Source organism: Stegostoma tigrinum, chromosome 16 (assembly GCF_030684315.1).
Source record: "Stegostoma tigrinum isolate sSteTig4 chromosome 16, sSteTig4.hap1, whole genome shotgun sequence".
Taxonomy (NCBI): Eukaryota; Metazoa; Chordata; class Chondrichthyes; order Orectolobiformes; family Stegostomatidae; genus Stegostoma; species Stegostoma tigrinum.
In genome coordinates, this window is record NC_081369.1 from 3751973 (window position 1) to 3776112 (window position 24140).

At 40.7% G+C, this 24140-nt stretch overlaps 1 protein-coding gene across 1 annotated transcript in view; it reads right to left on the reverse strand.

Annotated features, from left to right (window-relative positions):
• Window positions 1-24140, reverse strand: part of hydin (HYDIN axonemal central pair apparatus protein) — a 654146-nt gene that overhangs the window by 340079 nt on the left and 289927 nt on the right. The window contains exons 17-18 of the mRNA XM_059651568.1: window positions 23788-23952; window positions 13323-13475 (exon numbers count right to left, since the gene is read on the reverse strand). Coding sequence (XP_059507551.1) covers window positions 13323-13475; window positions 23788-23952 — 318 coding nt within the window. The remainder of the gene's footprint in view (window positions 1-13322; window positions 13476-23787; window positions 23953-24140) is intronic.

Here is a 24140-nt window from a genome sequence, read left to right on the forward strand (position 1 = left end):
TGAACTGTGTCTTGATCACTTTTTTGGAGTGGTATCAAATTAGAATTGATCTTATATTAGAATGGTTTCACATTTGAAATGGTGCTTTGCTATGCATAGTCTCGAGTATGAGCTTGATTTCATAAGTTGGAAGATAAAGTAGCACTCACTGAGCAGTAATCCAGCTAGCCCTCTTTGTGACCCCCTCCCAATTTAACTATGTTTTCTTCCCACATCAAGGAGAGTTGAGGAACCTAAATTAGACTACTGTCTTCTAATCATGGTCTCCCCCACTGTCCACGATACCATATGCATTCCATCTGAACCCCTCAAATTACTGTCATTTAGCAATCACATACAGATAACAATTACATAAAATCGATGCTGATCTTGTTCTTTCAAGTGAATCTGCTGATCTTACTCAGTAAGTATAGGAAATTCAATCAGGCAAATAACCATAATTATTTAACTTTCCAGATGGTTTAATCAATGTCAATTTAGTTGAGAGAATAAATTTCTGAGCAGCATTTGCCTATTTGTGTCTCAGAAATCATAAATTTGTAGTGAGCTGCTGAAGACTGGCAGGGAGCTTTGTATTCTGATGACAATTCTTACTTCCCAGAAAATTGGCTACTATAGAGTATTGGAATCCATTCCTCATTAAACCTCATGTGTTGAAATGTGGGGAGATGCCATAGATTATTGAGTTGCCACTCCAGGACCCTTCATTGTGATCTCATGACCCTTGGAGATAACAGGACAAACTTAAAGGGTATGGCAAAGAGCAAGGTGGTGCAGAGCTATGGTAAAATACTTCAGCATGTTGTACTTAGCCTAATGGATGGTGCTGTGCTGCCAGGAACCTCTTCCTCAATATCTGCTGATGTTCCCTTCCCAATGCTTTCCACTTCTTTTCTGGGAGCCTGATTGTCTTTCTCTCTTAGAACTTCTGGTTACTTATCTCCACCTATATTCCTGATTCCCTTTTGAAAAGGCCTAATCTGGGTCCCATACCTGAAACTGCTATGATCCACAACACTTCTGGACACTCCCGCTTCTAATTTCTGGGTTATTTAAATGTTTAAAGGGAAAATAAAAAGGCCCTAAATTTGGAAATGCTGTCGCATACTGGGGGCTGAGACCTGTGGCTTGTTGGGAATTATAGTCCTGGCCTTTACCTGAGAAACCAGCAGCAAAGAATGCACCTCACCCTTTCAGAGTACTAACAGTTCCTATTCTCTGTGCTTCCTACTCACTTACTGTGACACCTCCCTGACTCTCTGGCTCCTATGTTACCACTAACAGCTCTTCCTACCAATTCCATCATGCCTTTTATTCAAGGGCAGGTATTGAGTTACAGCTATAACAGGCATCCTGTGCAGGCATGAGATATATGTGTGTCTTTATGTGCAGGTGACCTGGTAGAGGCATGAAAGTCACAGGTGCCTGTGAGCTCCATAGTAAATTGTTGGAGGGCTGAAGCTTGATGAGAGTTGGTCCGAGAAAAGGCATGGTGATGTGGCGAGACAGATTGTTTGCTGCTGCAGAGGTACATGGATAAAAGGCTGAGGAGAATGATAGCCATGGAGCAAGATGAGTTGTAATAAAGCATGTGCACAACGGCAATGCCACACATTTACTGAGCTGCAGCCACCAGGTGCCAACTTGGGCGCACATGTCAGGAATTTATGCTGCAGAGATTGGACCCTTATAAAGGGTGTGAGAGACGTGAGCATTGCAAATTATGTGCCAGAATCGAGAAGTACAAAGTCCATCTCAACACCAGGTACAACTTACTCCATTTGTAATACAAGTGACATGGCGAGGTTCAGGCAAGGCAGCTGGGAGTTGCAATTAACAGTGTTAATGTTAAATGCCTTACTGAAGGCCAAACTCACCTGATTAATATTCAGCTCCCTATTTAACTAACCTCACTAAACAATCTGACATCAGGAAAGCAACATCGAAAGCAGAGTTTGCAACTGGCAGATTCAGCTTTCTGCTGGTTCCAAATGATCTCCACGATGTCTATAGCCAAATCGCAGCCCAGACAAGGATCCACAGGCACCACACGTATGCAGTGACAGCGTGGTCACTGCACAAACATAGGCATGCAGCATCCAACAAATGCTCACATCCAACCTAGTACTTCTGCTGTGCTCTAGAAGTACAGACTTGCAGTGCAGGCTACACTGGCTACTAGCAATGAAAGGCTGCAGTAGGGTCACTTTTTAACTGAGGCAGGCTCATGGATTGGATCGGTATACATCTCAGGGCTGTACATCAGGTTTCTTAGTGTGCACTCTCTTAGCACCCACCAGCATGCCCACAGCATATATGCCTTGCCTCGTTTTGCCTTGCCATACTTATCCAACTCTCATTTATGGATAAGTTTAAAGGCAGTACGTTCTTTTCACCTGCTGTTCCCTTCCCCTCCAACCAATGCCACCCTAGCATGGAGATTTTTTTTGCAATTATTAACCTATTTTATTCTTTCACATCAATCTAAATTGCCTTGTTGATGGAGCTGGAGGGTCTGAGGCCTGCTTCTTCCCCACCTGCTGGAAAATGGTTGAGGCCCAAAAAGATGGCCATCTTGCCTGTGTCTTATGGCTACCATTCCAGCCAGTTGAAAGTTTTTCCTTAGCTACTCCAGAAACATTCCTAGTTCCTTGGCTTTAGAAAGTAGAATAATTAAAACACATATTTCAATATCAGCTTAGCAATATCTGTAATATGGGTATTACTAAAACTGTATCTTTCTTTCAAAAAAGCTTGCGTAAATAAAACCGAGGTAGATAGAATCTGATCCATGGTTATGCTGAATTAAAAGGCAACTACAAAATCAAGCTGGAAGTTGATTTTCCCATTGACAAGTTGCCTCTAAGTTAACTAATTCATCACAGTGCTGCCAGTGAAAGTACTACAGCCTCTGCTGACTCATCACTATAATTCATTTTTAATCAATCAGCTTCTTCAACTCCAATCAATATCAAAGAAGTGCATTTAACCTAAATTATGTTAGCTACCACCAATAGCATAGCAACTCTGGCAAAAAGGTTCTAACAAAATCAGTTATACCTCAGCATTGGTCCAACATCATAAGTGGTTTATTTAAAGACACTAAAAATGCCCAATGTTAGCTCTGAGTGAATGAGCTAAATATTAAATGAGCAACAGTCAATGTTACAGCTGCAAGTTTGATTTTACACTAAATTCAGGTAAGTATATAAGTAATCAAAATAGTAAATACAATCCTAAATTCATCTTTTCAAAGTACTTGTAATTTGCAATATCCCATGGCATAAATTTTTAGGTCAATTTACAATGGATATGGTTCATAATGTAGAACTGAATGACATGAGAGAAGACAAAAAGTAGAGAAGGAATTTTGATGTCAAACTTTTTAAAGCATAAGAAATTCAAAATGAAGGATAATTGTCTGCATTTAAGAAAGACTGTAATGTTTGAACTTTTAGTTTTATTCCTTTAGTTTCTACTTAAACCTAAGAAGGTCTGCAATGTGTAACTTTTAACCTTACTTTGTATGTTTCTAAGCTATACTATAATTACTGCAATGTTTAACTTTTAACTTTACTCTTTCTTTCCACTTTGTTCTTAGGATTCTGTACCTAAGATGGCACCTTGTGTGGCGACATTATACACTTTTCACTGCACTCCTGTAGTTTTGTACTTGAGTATACATAACAATCAAATCAAAATCAACTGTGGGATCCTCCAGACTTAACTCCTGGCACATTATCACTACAAGTGGTACAACAGCCCCTTGGGGGACTGGTACTTTTCCTTAACTATATTAACCAATCATGCCGTGAACAAATCAAAAGGGGGGGAAAACAAGGGAGGGGACTAAATCAAATTGGTGCAGTGGGGGAAAACAATGCAACATAGCCCTGCAGTAAGGAAAACTGGTTATTAAAAAAAACCCACCAAATTAATTCATTAAAACAACTAATGAAACACTTAGCAAGCACCCAGAGCAGTGCAATAATAACAAAAACCAAAAAAAAAATGGCGTCAACAAGGGAGGGGCTAAATCAAAATAGTGTTGGAGGAGAGATAATGGACTCCAGGCCCAGTGGTGAGAAAAACTGACTTTATTCTTAAAAAAACACACGTCATTTGTAAAGTATTTCAGAGTCACAGCAAATTTGTTTCCCACTGATCTATTTGGTGAGTTCCTGATGATTAATATGCATACTCTGAAGGAGGGTCCTGACCTGAAACGTCAAGCTTTCCCTCTCCTCTGATGCTACTTGGCCTGCTGTGTTCATCCAGCTTCATAACGTGTTATCTCAGGTTCTCCAGCATCAGTTCCTAGTGTCTCAAGATGCATACGCTGTAGTTTTTCCCATAAGCTGCATCTTTGTTCAATGTTGTCTTAGCTAGCAGTGGCTGCCTCTGAACCACTTAGTTTGTACCAGCTCCACTGGAATGACAATTCTGCCTATGGAGCCACTTTCTGCCAACTTCCGATACTCACCTCAAGGACGAAATCGAGCACGTTTTTTTGGTAGGTTATAAAGTATCTTAAATTGGGAAAAGTCGTTGAAATCTAAATGGCTGAATATTTTTATTGGTTCAAATGCTAGGTTGCTGTTTTACAGAATAACAAAGTGTGGAGCTGTATGAACACAGCAGGCCAAGCAGCATCTTAGGAGCACAAAAGCTGACGTTTCGGGCCTAGACCTTTCATCAGCGAGGGGGATGGGGAGAGGGAACTGGAATAAATAGGGAGAGAGGGGGAGGTGGACCGAAGATGGATAGAGGACAAGATAGGTGGAGAGGAGAGTATAGGCGGGGAGGTAGGGAGGGGATATGTCAGTCCGGGGAGGACGGACAGGTCAGGGGAGCGGGATGAGGTTAGTGGGTAGGAAATGGAGGCGCATCTTGAGGATAGGTGAGAGGAAGAACAGGTTAGGGAGGCGGGGACGAGCTGGGCTGGTTTTGGGATGCAGTGGGGGGAGGGGGCGAGCTGGGCTGGTTTTGGGATGCAGTGGGGGGAAGGGGAGATTTTGTAGCTTGTGAAATCCACATTGATACCATTGGGCTGCATGGTTCCCAAGCGGAATATCAGTTGCTGTTCCTGCAACCTTCGGGTGGCATCATTATGGCACTGCAGGAGGCCCAGGCTGGACATGTCGTCTGAGGAATGGGAGGGGGAGTTGAAATGGTTCGTGACTGGGAGGTGCAGTTGTTTATTGCGAACAGCGCGTAGATGTTCTGCAAAGCGGTCCCCAAGCCTCCGCTTGGTTTTGCCAATATAGAGGAAGCCACAATAGGTACAGTACACGACATTGGCGGATGTGCAGGTGAGCATCTGCTTGATGTGGAAAGTCATCTTGGGGCCAAAAGAGAATCCCCCTCGTCCTCACATACCACCCCGCCAACCTCCACATACAATGCATCATCCTCCGACACTTCTGCCATCTACAATCCGACCCCACCACTAAAGACATTTTTCCATCCTGCCCCTTGTCTGCCTTCCGGAGAGGCCACTCTCTCCGGGACTCCCTTGTCTGCTCCACACTCCCCTCCAACACCACCACACCCAGCATTTTCCCCTGCAACCGCAGGAAGTGCTACACTTGCCCCACACCTCCTCCTTCACCCCCATCCCAGGCCAAGAGAACACCTACGCTCAGTTCACAATAAACAACTGCACCTCCCAGTCGCAAACTATTTCAACTCCCCCTCCCATTCCTCAGACGACATTTCCATCCTGGGCCTTCTGCAGTGCCACAACGATGCCACCCGAAGGTTGCAGGAACAGTAACTCATATTCTGCTTGGGAACCCTGCAGCCCAATGGTATCAATGTAGATTTCACTGCCTTCCAAATCTCCCCTCACCCCAGTTCATCCCAAAACCAGTCGAGCTCGTCCCCGCTTCCCGAACCTGTTCTTCCTCTCACCTATTCGCTCCTCCCACGTCAAGCCGCATCTCCATTTCCTACCTACTAAACTCATCCCGCTCCCTTGATCTGTCCATCCTCCCTGGGCTGATCTATCCCCTTGCTACCTCCCCACCTATACTCACCTCTACAGGCTCCACCCCCGCCACTTTAACTTGTCTGTCCCCTCTCCACCTATCTTCTCTTCTATCCATCTTCGATCTGCCTCCCCCTCTCTCCCGATTTATTTTGGGATCCTCTTATCATCCCCCTTTTCTGATGAATTGTCTTGGCCCGAAACATCAGCTTTTGTGCTCCTAAGGTGCTGCTTGGCCTGCTGTGTTCATGTAGCTCCACACTTTGTTATCTCGGATTCTCCAGCATCTGCAGTTCCCATTTTTCTATCAACTGTGTTTCTTTGTTTTTCTACTTCTAGTAAGAAGGACTGTAATGTTAAACTTTTTAACTTTGTTTTGCTTATTTTCCTGTTTCATAACTAAGATTCTGTGTCTAAGTACCTTTGTACCTCAGATGGTGTCATAAGTGGCAACTTGTAAACATTTTACTGTACTTAAGTGAGTACATGTGACATTAAACCTACTTCAATTCAATGCATTTAGGTGAAAGCGAACAATCTATTATGAGATATAAGATAATTTTGGAAAAAAGACAAGGGATAATCCAGAATAAAAATAATTGACTGGGACAGATCTATTGTCATTGGGGCAAGAATGGAACTGGTCCAGATAAATTGGAACTGAAGCTTGGCAGAAAGAATTATCGCTGAAAAAGGGTTTACCTTCAAAGAGGAGATATAGTTCAGGTCCATTTGAGGTATATTCTCTCAAAAGGGAAAGGTGAAGTAAACAAATCCGGAGCACTTTGGATACTAAAAGGAGAAAGAAATTAAGATAAAAGAAGGAAGTTTGCTTCAGACAGTCAGATAGAAAATACAATTGAGACCCAAGCTGATTACAGAAGTTTCAGAAGGGAGGTGAGGAAACAAATGAGAGAATCAAAGAAGGCTTATGAAAAAAAAGAGTAGCAAATAAATTGAAGAATAATAGGCAAATAAACTGTAGGATGGTGCTAAACGGAGGAGTAGGGCATAGAGGCAAGTGGCTGAGGCAATAAATTAATATTTTGCATCAGTATTAGCTGAGGAAAGTGATACAGCCAGGACTCTGACAAGTTGGCGGAGGGACCAGATAAGTTGTAAATAAAGTTCAACATGGAGAAGTGAGGTGATGAATTAAGTGGAAAAGTCATGGAGAGTTTAAACTAAAAAGATACTTCCCGAAAGAGTGGCAGGAGCAGAGACCTCTGAGTACACTTGCATAAATCCCTAAAGGTGGTGAGTCAGATAGAGCAAGCTGTTAATAAAGCATACAGTATCTTAGGTGGCATTTTAACAATAACCTTATGTACAGGAGAAAGGTGGTTACAGTGAAGTTATACAAGACATAATTTAGACCTCAGCTGGAGAACTGTATTCAGAGCTGAATTAGGAATGACGAAAAGCAACTGTAGGGAGTGAGGAAGAAATTTATGAAAACAATTCCAGGTATGAGAAACTTCAATTATGAAGATAGGTTGAAGAGGTTGAGGTTGTTTCCCTTAAAGAGAAGGCTAAGAGAAGATTTGACAGAAATTTTCAAAATCATGAGGGGTCTGAACAGAGTCGACATGGAGAACCTGAGCTCCCACAAAAAAGGGTAGAAGAACAATAGGGCTCAAATTTTGAATAATTTGTAAAAGAAACAACTGTAAATTAACAGAAAAGCATTTTCACACAGTGAGTAGTTAGGGTCTGGATCACACTTCCTGAAAGTGTAGTGAACGCAGTTCAATTAAAGCATTCAAAAGGGCATTGAATACATAAATAGAAACAATATTCAGGACCATAGGAAAAAGGCAAAATAATGGCAATAATTTTTAATTCTCATTCAGAGAGCCTGTGCAGATATAATGGACTGACTGACCTAGATTATAAGACCATAAGACAATGGAGCAGAAATTATGCCACTCAGCCAATTGAGTTTGCTTCACCATTCAATCATGGCTGATAAGTTTCTCAAACCCAGTCTCCTACTTTTGAATTGTGACAATTTGATGATTCTGTCTGGAGATTCAAGGAGTTATAGTTTATAGATAGAACGATAACACTGCGAACATTCATAAACCTATTCTTTTGGCACTGCCTCCCTCTATTGATGACGTAGAATCAAGAGATTTGCCCTGTAAATTCATTATTTATTCATATCAAGCTGTTTCACCACTTCTGTAAATTGCTTTTGGTATTAGTTTCAGTCTAATCCAGAACATCTTTCCTAAACTCCTAAGTACCATCTTAGTCTATGCACTGTGAATGCTACAATAGATTCATATTAATGTTAGTTCTACCAACAGAGTACTGGAATATACAGGCTAGATTTATGAAGGGTCAGGGAGATTCTAAAATAGTGGGCAAATCCCAAATCTGGATTTCCTTACCCAATTTATCACAGATTCCATTTTGGTCCTAAGGGACTCACTAATTTATGAGTAGAACCCAAAATCAGCAACACCATTTGAGCTCAGCGCTCCGCTCAAACAGATCCCATAATCACTGCAACAAACGTCTTAACCTTTGGTGTCGTTAATAGATTTAATGCTCTCCCCGTCATCACCAATTGCCTTTTTGCAGGTATTCCATAAACTACGGTAATGTGGCCATTCACTCCTTAAACATTCCAATGATACTGGGGGAAGGGGTTGTGTAGGTAAGTCACCAATTGGCCACCTGCCATTAGGCTAAATGAGACTCTTAACTGCCCAGTTAAACAGTAATTAAAGTCCTTATTCCACCTCCATTGCGAAAATGCATTAGAAGTGGAACTCAGCGCAGTGTGGGCAACTTGCTTTTCTACTCCTTAAAGTGGAAAAATAGGAAGGTTGCTGTACTTCTTTCAGGCTTTGCCCTGTATGCTTCAGGCACAGCCACCCCAAGATGGGTATCTATTTTATGCCTCACTGGAGTCCTCCAAAACCTGAACACCCATCTCCACTCAATCATTTCTGAGGGTATGTGAATCCCTCCACAAGGAAAAATTACTAATTCAGCTCACTCCTGAATATATGATGTCATCTTCATGGAACTGCTTGCAGTCCCAACAGTATCCGCTACAGTGTTCTGGTGCTGCTAAAACTAAACAGCTACTGACAGCTCTCAAGAGTGCAACTCCTTTGTGGGGTTGGGGGCAGACTCCAAACAACTGCACCTCCCAGTTGCAAACCATTTCCACTCCCCCTCCCATTCTCTTGATGACATGTCCATCATGGGCCTCCTGCAGTGCCACACTGATGCCACCCGAAGGTTGCAGGAACAGCAACTCATATTCCGCCTGGGAACCCTGCAGCCATATGGTATCAATGTGGACTTCACCAGCTTCAAAATCTCCCCTTCCCCTACTACATCCCTAAACCAGCTCAGTTCGTCCCCTCCCCCCACTGCACCACACAACCAGCCCAGCTCTTCCCCCCCACCCACTGCATCCCAAAACCAGTCCAACCTGTCTCTGCCTCCCTAACCGGTTCTTCCTCTCACCCATCCCTTCCTCCCACCCGAAGCCGCACCCCCATCTACCTACTAACCTCATCCCATCTCCTTGACCTGTCCGTCTTCCCTGGACTGACCTATTCCCTCCCTACCTCCCCACCTACACTCTCTCCACCTATCTTCTTTACTCTCCATCTTCAGTCCGCCTCCCCCTCTCTCCCTATTTATTCCAGTTCCCTCTCCCCATCCCCCTCTGATGAAGGGTCTAGGCCCGAAACGTCAGCTTTTGTGCTCCTGAGATGCTGCTTGGCCTGCTGTGTTCATCCAGCCTCACATTTTATTATCCTCCAATCCACTGCTTGCTAAGACACTCGCAGCATATCACTGCATAGCAGTCATTTTTAAAGTCAGTTTGCTGCATATTTTTCTAATGGGGGAGGGATGGGCAACATATCCCTTGTCCTAAACTTCATATCTGTCTGTTAAGAACTATTACAATAGTTGCAAAACTCTTGAAGAGCAAATTATGTCAACCAGGGCAAACATGATGGGTTAAATGGTTTCCCTTCGCATTATAAATATTCCGTGATTCTGTAAAAAAAATTAAAAGCAGCCTGCCTGTGTCAGTGAGTGGTAAACAATTAACCTGAGAAGTTATTTGAATCCCTAGTCCTATTAAAAAAAAAGCAGCTTTTCTGCATCAGCAAAAGCTGAAGAAAATCTGTTTTATGAGTTACAATCACTTTTTGATGAAATTATTCCACCGGCTATCATTATGTTATTATTAATACTTGGCTGCTTTCTAACCTATCATTGTCTCAGACAGGAAACTCAAGTTCATAGTTTGATTGCCAGCTTAAAGGAGGTATTAAAAAATTAGCTGTCTTTGATGGCAGGTTATGAATACAAAACTTTTATTTTTATATTAATGATTAAGTATTTGAGAAGATTTTAATGCTTTGGATGGGCTTTCATGAATGCGTATTTTACAGTGTACCATATCTAGATTATTATTTTACATCATGTCAGCATGGTTCCTGAAAGCTGAGCATGGTGGATACTTGATGAATTGGCACAAAGTGTGTAAGGGTAAAGGATGATGGATGGATGGCATAAATTGATGTTGAGCTTTTAGGTGTAGGGATTGGTAGGGGCATATATTTGCATGGAATGGTATGAGGGGCCATTGGGGTCATGTGAGTGGCCATGGTTTAGCATTTACTTGTATGAATAGGTTGTGGTGAGTGGGTAGAGGCTGAAGAGGTGAGGGCTAAATAATTAATAAAATTACTACCAACAGAAGCAAGCCTTTCAAACAGTCCACCTAGGCAACCATGTGGCCAACTCCAATTTATTTCTGATTGTGGCAGGTCCAACTCTATTCCACACCCACCCTCCCCAAGTCCTCCTAGAGCTAATTGTATTCCACAGTGGGTGGGTTTCTCCCAAGATTGGCGCAGCGAGCTAGGTATTTACATTTTCTTAATTGAAAGTTTGAGCTTTTGGTTCCCTTTGCTATTTAGAATTGTGCTAATGAGCATTTCCGTAGGTTGTTCATGTTGATTCAAGTGAATGCAGCTTCTCAACTGGAATAAAGCAAGGTTAAACCAGAGGCATTAATATTGTAACACTGCAGATACTCACATTCTTTGTTAACTTCGAGAAACCAGTTGCTTTTTAATAATTCAAACTGAATGACAGTCAAGACTGGGGGACAAGGTGCCGCTGTAGTTTAACGCACTACAAGAACCCAGATATATAAAAAGGTTTCTGGACCACCCACTGTAAGAGTCTCAAACGCTTCAGTAGATTAGGCTCACGTCTTGTTTATGGAAGTCAACATAACAAAGAATTTGTAATTAATGGCGTCAACAAAAAGCTATGCAGTTATACAAAATTCTTAATGTGCAATTCTGAAAATGCCAGAGCAATACGGTAATTTTAAAAAAGCAACAGAGCATGGAAAACTTATAGAATTCAATAAGAGAATGCACAGATGCAAAGTTCAGCTCTTTGAAACATCCTGAGCTCCACAGTACATTAGGGAATAGTTAACTGCTAGGCCACGCTTTAATGTGAGAGCTTTGTTTCAGTAAGCCACATTACATCTATTTTTGTTTCTAATCAACTTGGTCAGAAACGTTATTACATGCCTCTGGAGCGGGTAGGACTTGAACCTGACCTTTTGGCTTGAAGTAGGGACACTATTATATGATGAGTTTTTTAGGTATGCTATAAAACTCACCCTAATTGATTACTACTGGGGGAAATCAGGAGAGGCCTATTCTTTCTCCTTGTGGACCTAATTATCCCCCTGATCTCAGTCCATTTTCTTTTCTCTACCCCCAACTGCCATCTGTTCTCTCATCTCCACTGTTCAATTCCCTTTACAAGCATCCACCTGCTCTGTGCATATGAACACTGCAGACTTTGAGCCTGCTGCAATGACACACAGGGCCTGGAAGTGTGCATTACCTGGAGCTGTGCAACATCACCATGTGAGCATGTATACACAGTCACTCCAAAGTTCTGGTGTCACCAAACACTCCTTTTTCAATGACCAATTCATATCCAACTCTTTATTTAACCATGGCCAGTAAATCACCTCATTGAACATTCTCATTGTTCAATTTATGTGCAGAATTCGTTAAGGATGATACAATAACACAAAAGGTCAGGGAAAGAGAGGGAGAGGAATTCACAGCCAATTATCTTTTCTTGAATATATTCATTGCCTGTTTCCTAATTCCAACAGGTCTCAGACATTCCTTCAGACCATGTCAGATCATAACAAGATTAGTCAAAGGAAGAGATGGTCTTGGGTACAATTTATGCAAATCACTGATTCAATTGCATGAGTTTTGCCTCTCAATAAAATTTCAATGTAGCACTAACATTTTTTTTCTATAATTTCACAGGAAGTGGGTGTCGCAGGCATTTATTGGACAATCCAAATTGCCTTTGATACAAGATATTATCATAAATTATATTAGTGCTGTGATGATTTACATGAGGGAACTGAACATAATATCACTAAATTTGTAAATGACATAAAGCTGGGTTACAGGGTGAATTGTGAGGAGGATGCACAGTTGTTCCAGTGTCATCTAGACAAGTTGAATGAGTGGGCAAATGCATGGTAGATGAAATATAATGTGGACAAATGCTAGACCATTGCAGAACACAGTTAAGAGTGATCCATATTCCTGTGGTTCTGGGGTCACTGTGGGCATGATGATGTGAGGTTGGTGGATTTCCTTGCCTAAAAGGACATTATTGAACAAAATGGATTTTCATTATTGATAATCATTGTCATGGTAACCAGACCGATGGCAAATTTTATATTCCAGAAAATAACTTAATAGTGTAAATGAAAGTACAAAATAACTTAATTTCCACAAGCTGGTAAATTCCCAGGTTAGCTTGCCTATGTGGATTATTGGCTCAGTGACATCACCACCATGCCTCTTCTGCAAGGTGTTAGATAGATTACCAAACAGTTTCCCATCTTAGACCTGAGTGGAATCTTGTCTTGTCCAGCCTGAAAGTCTTTCTTCCAGTACTGACAGTATAAACAACCTGAAACTTTGAGAAAAACTGGTAAAACATTTTTAAAGTGAATCAAAGCAAACCAGAATTTGGACCTGTTACAACTATTAAAATTTGGTTGTTGTTTCGAAGAAACATGAAAGACAGCTATGAATTGCACTGAACAGAATACACTGAAACTGCACAGATCCTATCAAGCTGTGCAGCGTACACTCTGGGAGAAAATTTATGAAAAAGGAAGAAGAGCTGAGAGTATGGCAGATGTGCAAGCAATCCCATCTGTGAAGCAATTAATCATCTTTACTGAGCATATTTCCTTTTTTAATTACTGCAAATGACTTACCATTTTGGCTGTGACTCTGGCTGGGATAAGTGACTCATTAGACAGGCAGATGGTCTTGGGAACATCGGTTAATACCTTGATTTTTCCCCAGTCAATCTTTGTGGAACTGAGATGGACCACTGGCCCCTCGCCTATGCAATATATATGGACTGCCTGGTTCAAAACAATAAAATAAACAATGTTTCTGGATAATGTTCCATATTTCAAATTATATTGAATGACTGGCAGTGAGTTGTAATGTGTACAGACAGTAAAGTTAACATATGCATAGAACTTACAGCACAGAGACAGTCACTGAGCCAACTACTCCGTTACAAATCTTCTCAAAACTCGCTAGCAACTACTCTATGTTTATGCTTCACTTGTGCCATCTCCCTCTTTGTCTAACAGCATTTTCTTCAGTTTCCTTCCAAGTCATTCAACTTACTTAGCTGCCCTTTAAATGCATCTCTGCTAAATGCCACAACTACTCCTTTGGTAATGATTTTCACATTTTTTGCCACTCTTTAGGTAAGGAAAATTCATAATATGAATCAATTATCTCTGAATATATTCACATATCATATACTATTCATGAGTTTGGAGAAGTGTGATCTTATTGAGGTTTATAAAATCATGAGGGGAATGGATAGAGTAAACATCCAAGGTCTTTTCCCCAGGGTGGGAGATCCAAAACCAGAGGACTTAGGTTTAAGGTGACAGGGGAAAGATTTAAAAGGGAAGTAAGAGGCAACTTTTTCACGCAGAGGATGATGTGTGTATGGTAGGAGCTTCCAGAGGAAGTGGTAGAGGCTGGTACAATTACAGTATTTAAAAGGCATCTGGATGGGTATATGAATAGGAAGGGTTTAGAAAGATATGGGCCAAATGCTGGCAAAGAGGACTAGGTTTATTTAGGATATCTAGTCGGCATGGACAAGTTGAACCAAAAGGATGTGTTTCTGTGCTGTACATCACTATGACTTTATGACTCTAAATTGTCATGTGATGAGGGCAGTGTTGGAAAAACTGTTTGATTGCCACCTCTAAGCATTAAATGATGAGCACTAATGGCCTTGCACCTCACTGTAAAAATTTGTACAACTAAGTGGCGCTAGGTATGGCCCGGGTGACGGACATTCATACAATGGTGATCATTGAGTCCTGTGTATTCAGGCATTCCAGTACAGCAGCCTGTCTTCCTCAGTGACTACTCAGAGTAAGGTCATCCCTGATTCTGAGAGAGACAGAATACAAACATAGAACAAGTACAAAAGAAGGTCAGTTAACCCTTTGAACCTGCTCTGCCATTCAGTAAGGTCATGGCTGATCTCATTTTAACCTCAACTCTACATTCCTGCATATCCCCAAGAATCCTTCATCCTCTCGGTAATCAAGAATGACAAGTCAGCTCGAGTTCTTGAAGTTGTAACAAGCATTATGGATAACGGGAATCCTGTGGATATAGTATATCTGGACTTACAGAAGGCATTAGATAAAAGCCGCACAAAACAATACACAATGTTAGATTACACAGGGATAGGAGTAGTATATTAGCTTGGATGGAAGATTGGCCAACCAAAAGAAAGCATAAAGTCAAAAGAAATGGGTCTTTTCCTGCTTGGCAGGATATGACTAGCAGGGTACTACCAGGATTGTAAATAATTTTGGCCTGAAGATAGAACCATGTTAATAATTTGGATTAACGATATGGAGGTGCTGGGGCGGACTAGGTCAGAAATCACATGACACCAGGTTATAATCCAACAGGTTTATCTGAAAACACAAGCTTTCAGTGCTTTGCTCCTTCTTCAGGTATTAGTGGGAGAGGTACTAATGACACAGAATTTATAAGTAAAAGATCAAAGGGTCACACCACAAATGAGGGCATATTAAACAAACCTAAGATGCTGTTAAATCTTTACTCAATTAGAAGGTTTTAATTGATCAATATGTATATGTAAATCCTACTTTAATAAATAAGTAAGTAAAGTTATAAAGTCAATCTCTACTTTAGAAATAAAACCAGACTGACTCAAAATCAAAACGCAAAGAGATTCTAAACAAGCCCTCACACCCAACAAGCATTGTCTGACCTAAAATGTCACCTGTTCCTAACATTGATAAAACCTTTAGTTCTCTCAGGGGAGTGACTTGAAAGAAATTTGGGGATTTACATGTACTTAATAATCAATTAATAATTCTTTTAATTGATAATCAAAAACCTTTGATCTTTTCTTTGTAAGTTCTGTATCTGGTACCACCTCTCTCACTGACACCTGAAGAAGGAGCAAGGCTATGAAAGCTTGTGTTTTCAAATATACCTGTTAGACTATAACCTGGCGTGATATGATTTCTGATTTGGATTAAAACATAGAAGGTACAATAGCCAAATTTGCAGATGACTCTAAAATAGATGAAAAAGTAAGCTGCAATGAAGAAGTTAAAAATTTACAAATGGATATGGAAGGATTAGGTAAATGGGCCAAAATTTGGCAGATGGACTTTATAGTTGTTACCTGTGCGGTGTATTCATTTTGGTCAAAGGAATAGAAAATCAAATCTGCATGGATAAATACTTCCAAGTACTTCGATACAGAGGGATCTGGGTGCCCTCAGGCATAAAATGCAGAAATCCAGTATTCAGGTACAGCAGAAAATAAGGAAGGCAAACAGAATTTTGGTACTTCTTGCTGAAGAAATAGAGTATAAAAGTAAGGAACTGTTGCTGCAGCTGTGCAAGGCATTGGTGTGACCACACCTGGGATAGTGCATAAAATTTTGGTCCCCTTACTTGAAGAGGGATATAGTTGCATGGAACGCAGTTCAGAGAGGTTCACTAGATTGATTCCAGAGATGAACAGTTTCAGCCTATACTCTCTAGAATTTAGAGGAATAAGAGATCTATTTGAGGTATATAAAATACTGAAGGGGATTGACAAAGTAGACTTAGAGATGATGTTTCATCATGTGGAGCAATCTGGATCAAGAGGTCAGAATTTTTGGATAAAGGAAAGCAGATGTAAAATAAACATCAGAAGAAATTATTTTTCTCAAAGGGTTGTGAAATTTACTATCCCAGCGAGCGGTGAATGCCAGGACATTGAATAAATTTCAGAAGAAGAGAGGCAGATTTTTCATTTGTTGAAAGGATTATAGGATGAAGGATTATAGAGTGCGGGCAAGAAAGTGGAGTTGAGGCCACGATGAGCTATGAAGAACTTTGATGAAACAATTGAGTCTTTGCATTTCATGCTTTAGAGATTCCATGCTTGTTTATGCTGCTTGCAGTACACAAATTAACAGGCTAATTTAGTTTAATGCTTTGCTAAAGTTGAGTTACTACTATATCCTTACATTTGAAATACAACGAAGATAATAGATTACAGCAGAATATTAAAGAGGATGTAAAATGATGAACTTTAGCTGAGTTATACTGGATTTTAGTGTTCACAGGCAGTCATCTACACAGGCGATAATATATCACAGACAGTGAGTTATACGGAGATTAACAGATTGCAAACAATGATGTACTGTGACAGCAATGAAACACACTATATTAGTGAGCGTAAAAGATCACTGCTTTACACAGCATCTGATCATAAGCAGTAACAATAGCACATCACTGGCAATGAGCATACTAAATCACAGGCTGTGTGGTAGAGAAAGAACTGATTACTATTGGTGAATTTCAGGAAACAAGATAGATCCCTCGCTGACTTATAGAATAAGTTAGGGATACCACAAAAGAGAGAGAGAAGAAAATGGAGAGGAGAAAGGTCAAAAGGGAGAGTGAAGGAAGGCAGTCCAAGTAATGGGAGATGAAATAGGAGCCAATTTTGTTAGCTGTTTTACGTACTATTAGAAATTGAGGTACAGGCTACCATAAAATGAGGCAAAAAACCAAAATCCTACATTGTGGCCGGGGACAATTGCCTCTCAAGCAGTCAGGTAACTGCAGAGGCTAAGAACAAGACAGAAAGGACTTAGACACAAGGCATAGCAGTCACCACTGACTGAGAGCTAGGGATACAATAATGCTGTCTGCTTCCTTTAAAAAAATATAAACCTCGGCTTCAGAATGAGAAATTTCAGTTCTTAAGGATTGACAGTAAATCATATCCTTGTCATAGGTGCCTCTCACCAAGATTAAGGAACCATTAAGGATATGCAAGAGGTAACTTCAAAGTACTTGCTCAGCAATGAATGTACCAGAAATTCTATGCATCTAAGTCTAAGAAAGGTGAAAATGATCAAAAAGGAAATATGTTAAAACCCAATAGTATGTCCACAGCATGATTCCAACACATTATAGAAAAACTGAAAATGTTTGAAATTTGAAATAGAAGACAGAAAATCTTTGGAACACACAGCAGGCTGATCTGTATCAGCAAAGGCCAAGATGTCACCTACAGCATTTTATTTTCTTGACTTCAAAGAATGTTCTCAATTAAAAATCCAAAATTGTCATCTGTTAGATACCGATAGGCTTATTACTAGATTTTGGTACTTTCTGTTTGTAACTATTTTCTAATCAACCTGTCTAGTGATGTTAAGACACATCTCTGGAATATGTGGATCTTGACCTCAAGCCTCTGAGCTCACTACCACTGCACCATATCATACCTTTTATTTTCTATTTTTATGACTGTTCAATGTTGTACAGTGGAACAAGAAAACAAAGTTCCTTACAACAATCGGTAGAGTAATAAATCTGAAATCCAGCTATTGAGTAATCATTGCTGAGACTGTTACAGAAATATTGAAAAAGAAAGGGGTTTGTTAGTACCTTTACGCTGGGCATTATGAGCACTTTAACAGCTCCAAAAAACATCTGCAGTGCCCAGCACACAAACAGTTAATGGTCGAGGTATCATCCTGGTAAACCTGTATTGAACTCCCTACAGGGCCAAAACAACCTTCTGAAGATGTGGTACCCCAGATCTGTTTACAGTACTCGAAGTGGGGTCTAACTAGGGTTTTGTACAAGTCCAGCATAATGTCCACATCCCTACAATAAATGCAATAAATGCTGGCCTAGCCAGAGACACCCTCATCCCATGAAGGAGTAAAGAAAAAAATTCCAGTCCTTTAGATATGAAAGCTGGCATTCCATTAGCCTTCTTGATTATTTTCTGCACTTGCTCATGGCATTGTATACAGTTATGTACCTGTGTCCCCAAATCCTGTTTGACATCAAATATATTTACCTTTGTGCCTTCTAAAAAAATACGCTTTTTTGATCTAAAATGGATAACCTCACACTTGCTTATATTAAAATCAATCTGCCATAACTTTTCCCATTCACCTAATCTATCAATATCCTGTTTTAATGTTATGTTGTTGTCAACATTGTCTATAGTGTTGCCCAATTTTGTATCATTACCAATTTTGGATATTTGACCTTTTAATGCCATTAGCAAAGTCGTGAATAAATATTGTGATTAAGCGAGCCCCAACAGAGATCCCTGCACAATGTCACTAGTCACCTACTTTAGTTTCAGTTACTCACCCATTATTCCACCTCTTTCCTGTGACTCAGCCAATTTCCTATCCATGTCAGTAATTTGCCCTTAATTCCATGGGCTTCCACCTTAGCTAACAGTCTTTTGCGAGGAGCTTTACTAAAAACCTTCTAGATGTCCACATAAATAACATCTATCTACCATCTTCGTCACCTCTTCCAAAATCTCAATGAGGTTTGTCAGCCATGATGTACCCTTCATGAATCCATGCTGACTGTCCCTGATCAGCTGAAATTTTTTGAGGTGATCACTTACCTTATCCTTGCTTATACATCTAACAATTTCCCCACCATAGATATCAGGCTAACTGACCTGTAATTCCATGGTTTCCCTCTGTCACCCTTCTTAAAAAGCAGAGTGATATGAGCGACTTTCCAATTCAGATTTAACAACTCTTGAATCCAGATTTATGATGACACAAACATACAGTGGTTTGAGAAAAAACATTCTAATGCAAATATTTTATCAAATAGAAGATTATCTTTAATAATAGGAGTTGCGAGATCATGTTGCGGCTGGACAGGACATTGGTTAGGTCACTTCTGGAACAATCCATGCAATTCTGGTCTCTGTGCTATAGGAAGGATGTTGTGAAACATGAAAGAGTTCAGAAAAGATTTGCAAGGATGTTGCCAGGTTTGGAGGATTTGGGCTGTGGGCTGTAGAGGTAGAAAATGAGATTAGATTTATTTAGTCTGTTTGGCATGGTTGAATTAGACCGAATGGTCTGTTTCCATTGCTGTACATCTCTATAACTCTAAAGTTGTGTGTCTGAAGCTTTTTATTTGATAACCAAACTGTAGGAAAAATAGTGGCTTCTGTGCAAATCTTAATCCTCTTTCAAATTTTGGTACCTTGGAAATCTACCAATCATAGTGGGTAGTGAGCTTCACTAATGCAATGGGATGGTTGGATAACTAAACACATGACTGATATTGATTGCTGACCCAGAAACAATTTATTTTAGATCTAGTAATATGTAATGGAGTAGGATGAAGAAGAGATTTCACAGTTAAGGATCCTCCAGCAGTGTAGTAATCACATCATGGTAGGCTTTCAACTGAAGGAAAATAATTTGGGTTTCAAAATCGTGTTTTCAACTTAAACAGGGGCAATTGTGGAGACGTGAAGAAAATTTGTCTAAAGCAGGCTAGGAAAATTGGCTAAGGAGAAGGTTAGTAAATAAGCAGTGACAAACATTTAAGAAGATATTCTGTAACATTCAGGAAACATGTATTCTGGCCAAAAAGAAGAACTCAGTGAGAAGGATGGACCACCTGTGGTTAACAAGGCATTCAAGAAGAATATCCAATCAAAAGGTAAAGCATACAATGCAGCAAAATCTAGTGGTAGGGTGGAAGATTAGGACACTTTTACAAACCAGCAGGGGTGGCTAAAAAACTAATGAAAAGGGAAAAAATTGACCATGAAAGTAAATTGACAAGAGAGGGATATATAAAAAGACAAAAGTGGTTCTGTGGGAATATAAAATGGAAAAGAGTAGTTAAGGTGTGTGGGAACCTTGGAGCATATGACTGGAGAGTCAAGAACAGGGAGCAGGGAAATGGCAAATAAACCAATAATTTGCATCCATCCTAAAAGTGGACGACACCATAAATATTCCAGAGGTAACAGAGAAAGCCCAAAGCCCAAGGAGGAAATACCTTTCATGGCGGACAAAGTTTTTGTAAAAATAATAGAACTGAAGGCAGATGGCCTGCAAAAAAGGCTTTAAAGTCTTTAAAGACTTTAAAGTCATAAGGATCTGTCCTAGGGGCTCAATTATTTAATATCTATATTAATAAATTGAGGAGGGTAGAAGAGTGTGATGTATCCAAATTTGCTAACAATACAAAAATAGGTGGGCAAGAATGCTATAAAGAATCTGCAAGGGGATATAGATCGGTTGAGTTGAGTGAGAAAAATTTGGCAGCTGAGGTTTACTATAGGAAAGCCTGAGGTCTCACACTTTGGTCGGAAGATTCAAAAGAAAGATTATTATTCAATTTAAGAGATTCCAACAAAGTGCAGTGTATTAGGGATCTAAGTGTGCTTGTACATGAAATATGAAATGTTAGCATTCAGGTGCAGCAAATAATTAAGAAGGCATATAGAACTTTGGACTTTATTGCTTGGGGTTTGGAGTTTAAAAATAGGGAAATCTTATTATAACTGTGCAGGTTAATGGTGAGATCTCACTTGGAGTACCGAGTACAGTCTTGGTCACCATGTTTATGAAGGGATATACTGGCACTGGAGTTAGTTCAAAAGAAATTCACTAGTCTGATTCCTGGGATGCAGGGGTTGACTTACCAAAAATGGTTAAACAGGTTAGGCATTTACTCAGATAATAAAATGTGAGGCTGGATGAACACAGCAGGCCAAGCAGCATCTCAGGAGCACAAAAGCTGACGTTTCGGGCCTAGACCCTTCATCAGAGAGGGGGATGGGGGGAGGGAACTGGAATAAATAGGGAGAGAGGGGGAGGCGGACCGAAGATGGAGAGCAAAGAAGATAGGTGGAGAGGGTGTAGGTGGGGAGGTAGGGAGGGGATAGGTCAGTCCAGGGAAGACGGACAGGTCAAGGAGGTGGGATGAGGTTAGTAGGTAGCTGGGGGTGCGGCTGGGGCTGGGAGGAAGGGATGGGTGAGAGGAAGAACCGGTTAGGGAGGCAGAGACAGGTTGGACTGGTTTTGGGATGCAGTGGGTGGGGGGGAAGAGCTGGGCTGGTTGTGTGGTGCAGTGGGGGGAGGGGATGAACTGGGCTGGTTTAGGGATGCAGTGGGGGAAGGGGAGATTTTGAAACTGGTGAAGTCCACATTGATACCATATGGCTGCAGGGTTCCCAGGCGGAATATGAGTTGCTGTTCCTGCAACCTTCGGGTGGCATCATTGTGGCAGTGCAGGAGGCCCATGATGGACATGTCATTTACTCAATAGAGTTCAGGTGATGTGGGGCGATCTTACGGAAACACACAAGATTCTACGGGGACCCGATAGGGTGGATGTTGAGAAGGTTGTTTTCACTCTTGCAGGAATCTCAAACTAGGGAACACAGTTACAGAATACGGAGTCACTCATTTAAAATTGGGATGCAAAGGAATTTCTTAAACCACAGTGTAGTGAATGTCTGGAATTCTCTGCACCAGGGAGTTATGGAGGCTACAGAGCTGTAAGTATTGAGGATGAGGTGGATAGAGTTTTGAAATGTTGAGACATTGAGGGCTCTTAGGAGCTGGCACAACCGAGGAGTTGAGGCCTTGGGCAGATCAGCCATGATATTGCAGAATGGTGGGACAGGCTTGACAGCCTGAGTGGCCTATTCCTGCCAATTTTTATGTCTGATGTATGTCCTTTTGACTTAGAATATTGATCACCAATTCATACACCTCAGAAGTCTATTCAGCCCATCATTTTTGTGATGGTTTCTGGAAAGAGCCAATCTTCTGCTATTCTTTCAAGGAATGTGGGCATCTTTGACTAGATCAGCAGTTACTAATCCCTGAAAACCTTGACAGAGTGGTGGGGAGCTGCTTTCTCAAACTGTTGCAATCCATGTGGAAATGGGAACATCACAACACTATTAGTAAGGGAATTCCTGGATTTTAGCCCAGTGACAATGAAGTAACAATGACATAGTTTCAAATCAGGATAGCGTGTGACTTGGAAGAAAACCTGCAGGTCCTTTTTTGTAGCTCTTTCTCTGCAGTCCTGCATTATTTTGCAATTTTTTCCGGAAAGCATTAACTGGATCTACGGCCATCATAAACTTTGGGTCAGATTATAACAACCCGCAGCCTAAAAATTGTTTTCATTAAGTTTTTTTTTGCCAATTGTCTGTAGGCTGCTTCCTCCAGTTACTGGCCTTTTTGCCAAGAAAAACAATATCCTGTTATCTTATCTATTCAAACCAGTTAAATTTTTGAACATTATTGTGTTCAACCTCCCTCAATCTTCCCTGCACCACAGAAAATGATCCTAAATTGTGCCGTCATTCCACACAAATCAAGTCTCTCATTCTCAAAGCACTGTACCCAGAACTAGGCACGATACTCCAGCTCAGGCCTAACCAGTGAGTTATAAAGGTACGGTATAATTTCCTTACTTCTGCTCTATGTCCTGAATAAGATCTTGGATCCTGTATGCAATTTTCTTTTAGCAACCTTAACATTCTGGCCTGCCACCTACAAAGAATCATGTATTAGAGCTCCGTGGGAGGAAAAAATAACCTCAAAACAAACCCTTCTTAATTCAATATTTTGCAATGTTACTATGAGAGACTGCAGCCTTCTTCTGCAAAATTACTTTAAATTTGCACTAATTTATTTGGCTGTCCTATTGGTTTAGTAGGTGAATGCACCAAGTGCTGCAGCATTGAGCAACAAACAGCCACAAGTTTAATGCTATCTTGCTTCTCTGATCTCAGCCAGTAGCAGCATTTAATCATAGGGAATGGGTGAATAAAAGCCTGTCAGTACTTGTTGAATAGGTTCAACGTAATAGTCATTCAGCTGCGCCATCAGAAGTACAGCAAGTGGTAATGAATCTGTGGCCCAGCAAGCGTCAGCATCCTCACAAGAAGAGGAAGGAAAAGAATGATGACGTAAATTACATCAGCAGATACAGAGCAAGGTGTTCGATAGCAATATCACTGGGGGACAGAGTTATGGTATAAAACATTTACCAAAGTTATGTGAATTCATATGATTACTTTGCTGCAAGGCAACTTTGCTTCCTAGCCATTTTCTTAGTTGTAAATCCACTACTTTTGTTCGATGTACAAGTTGAAACTACATTGACGAAGTCATATGCTGCGGTTGCACAGTTCATGGTTACGCCAATGTGACTGATCCTATCCGTACACATATGCACTTGTTGTACAGTCGTAGCCTCCAGAAAAACAGAACCAATGGCCATTCAAATTCAACACACTTAAATTTGCTGTTACAAAAAAAAACTCACAAGAGGAAATTGACTTTTTCCAAATAAGGCAATGTATACTTCTGTATTCAGTTCTCCAAGATGTTGTGGCTCCACTACTAAAGGGATCGCTGCAGTGGAACAGGCCTCAATAATTCCATATGGTTCAGAGCTGGAATAAAGTATGCCATGTTGTTTATCCAAATCCTGAGAAAAGAAGTAGCAAACACATGAAAGGTTACAGTTAGAGTTAAATACACGTTCCAATACCACCCAATAAATTAATGCAGAGTGCTGAGAGACACAATACAGCATTTTCAAGATATACTTGCAAGTCTACTTCAGCAGCACCCCAAAACCTGTAGCCTCCATCACATAATGGCAACAGATGCACA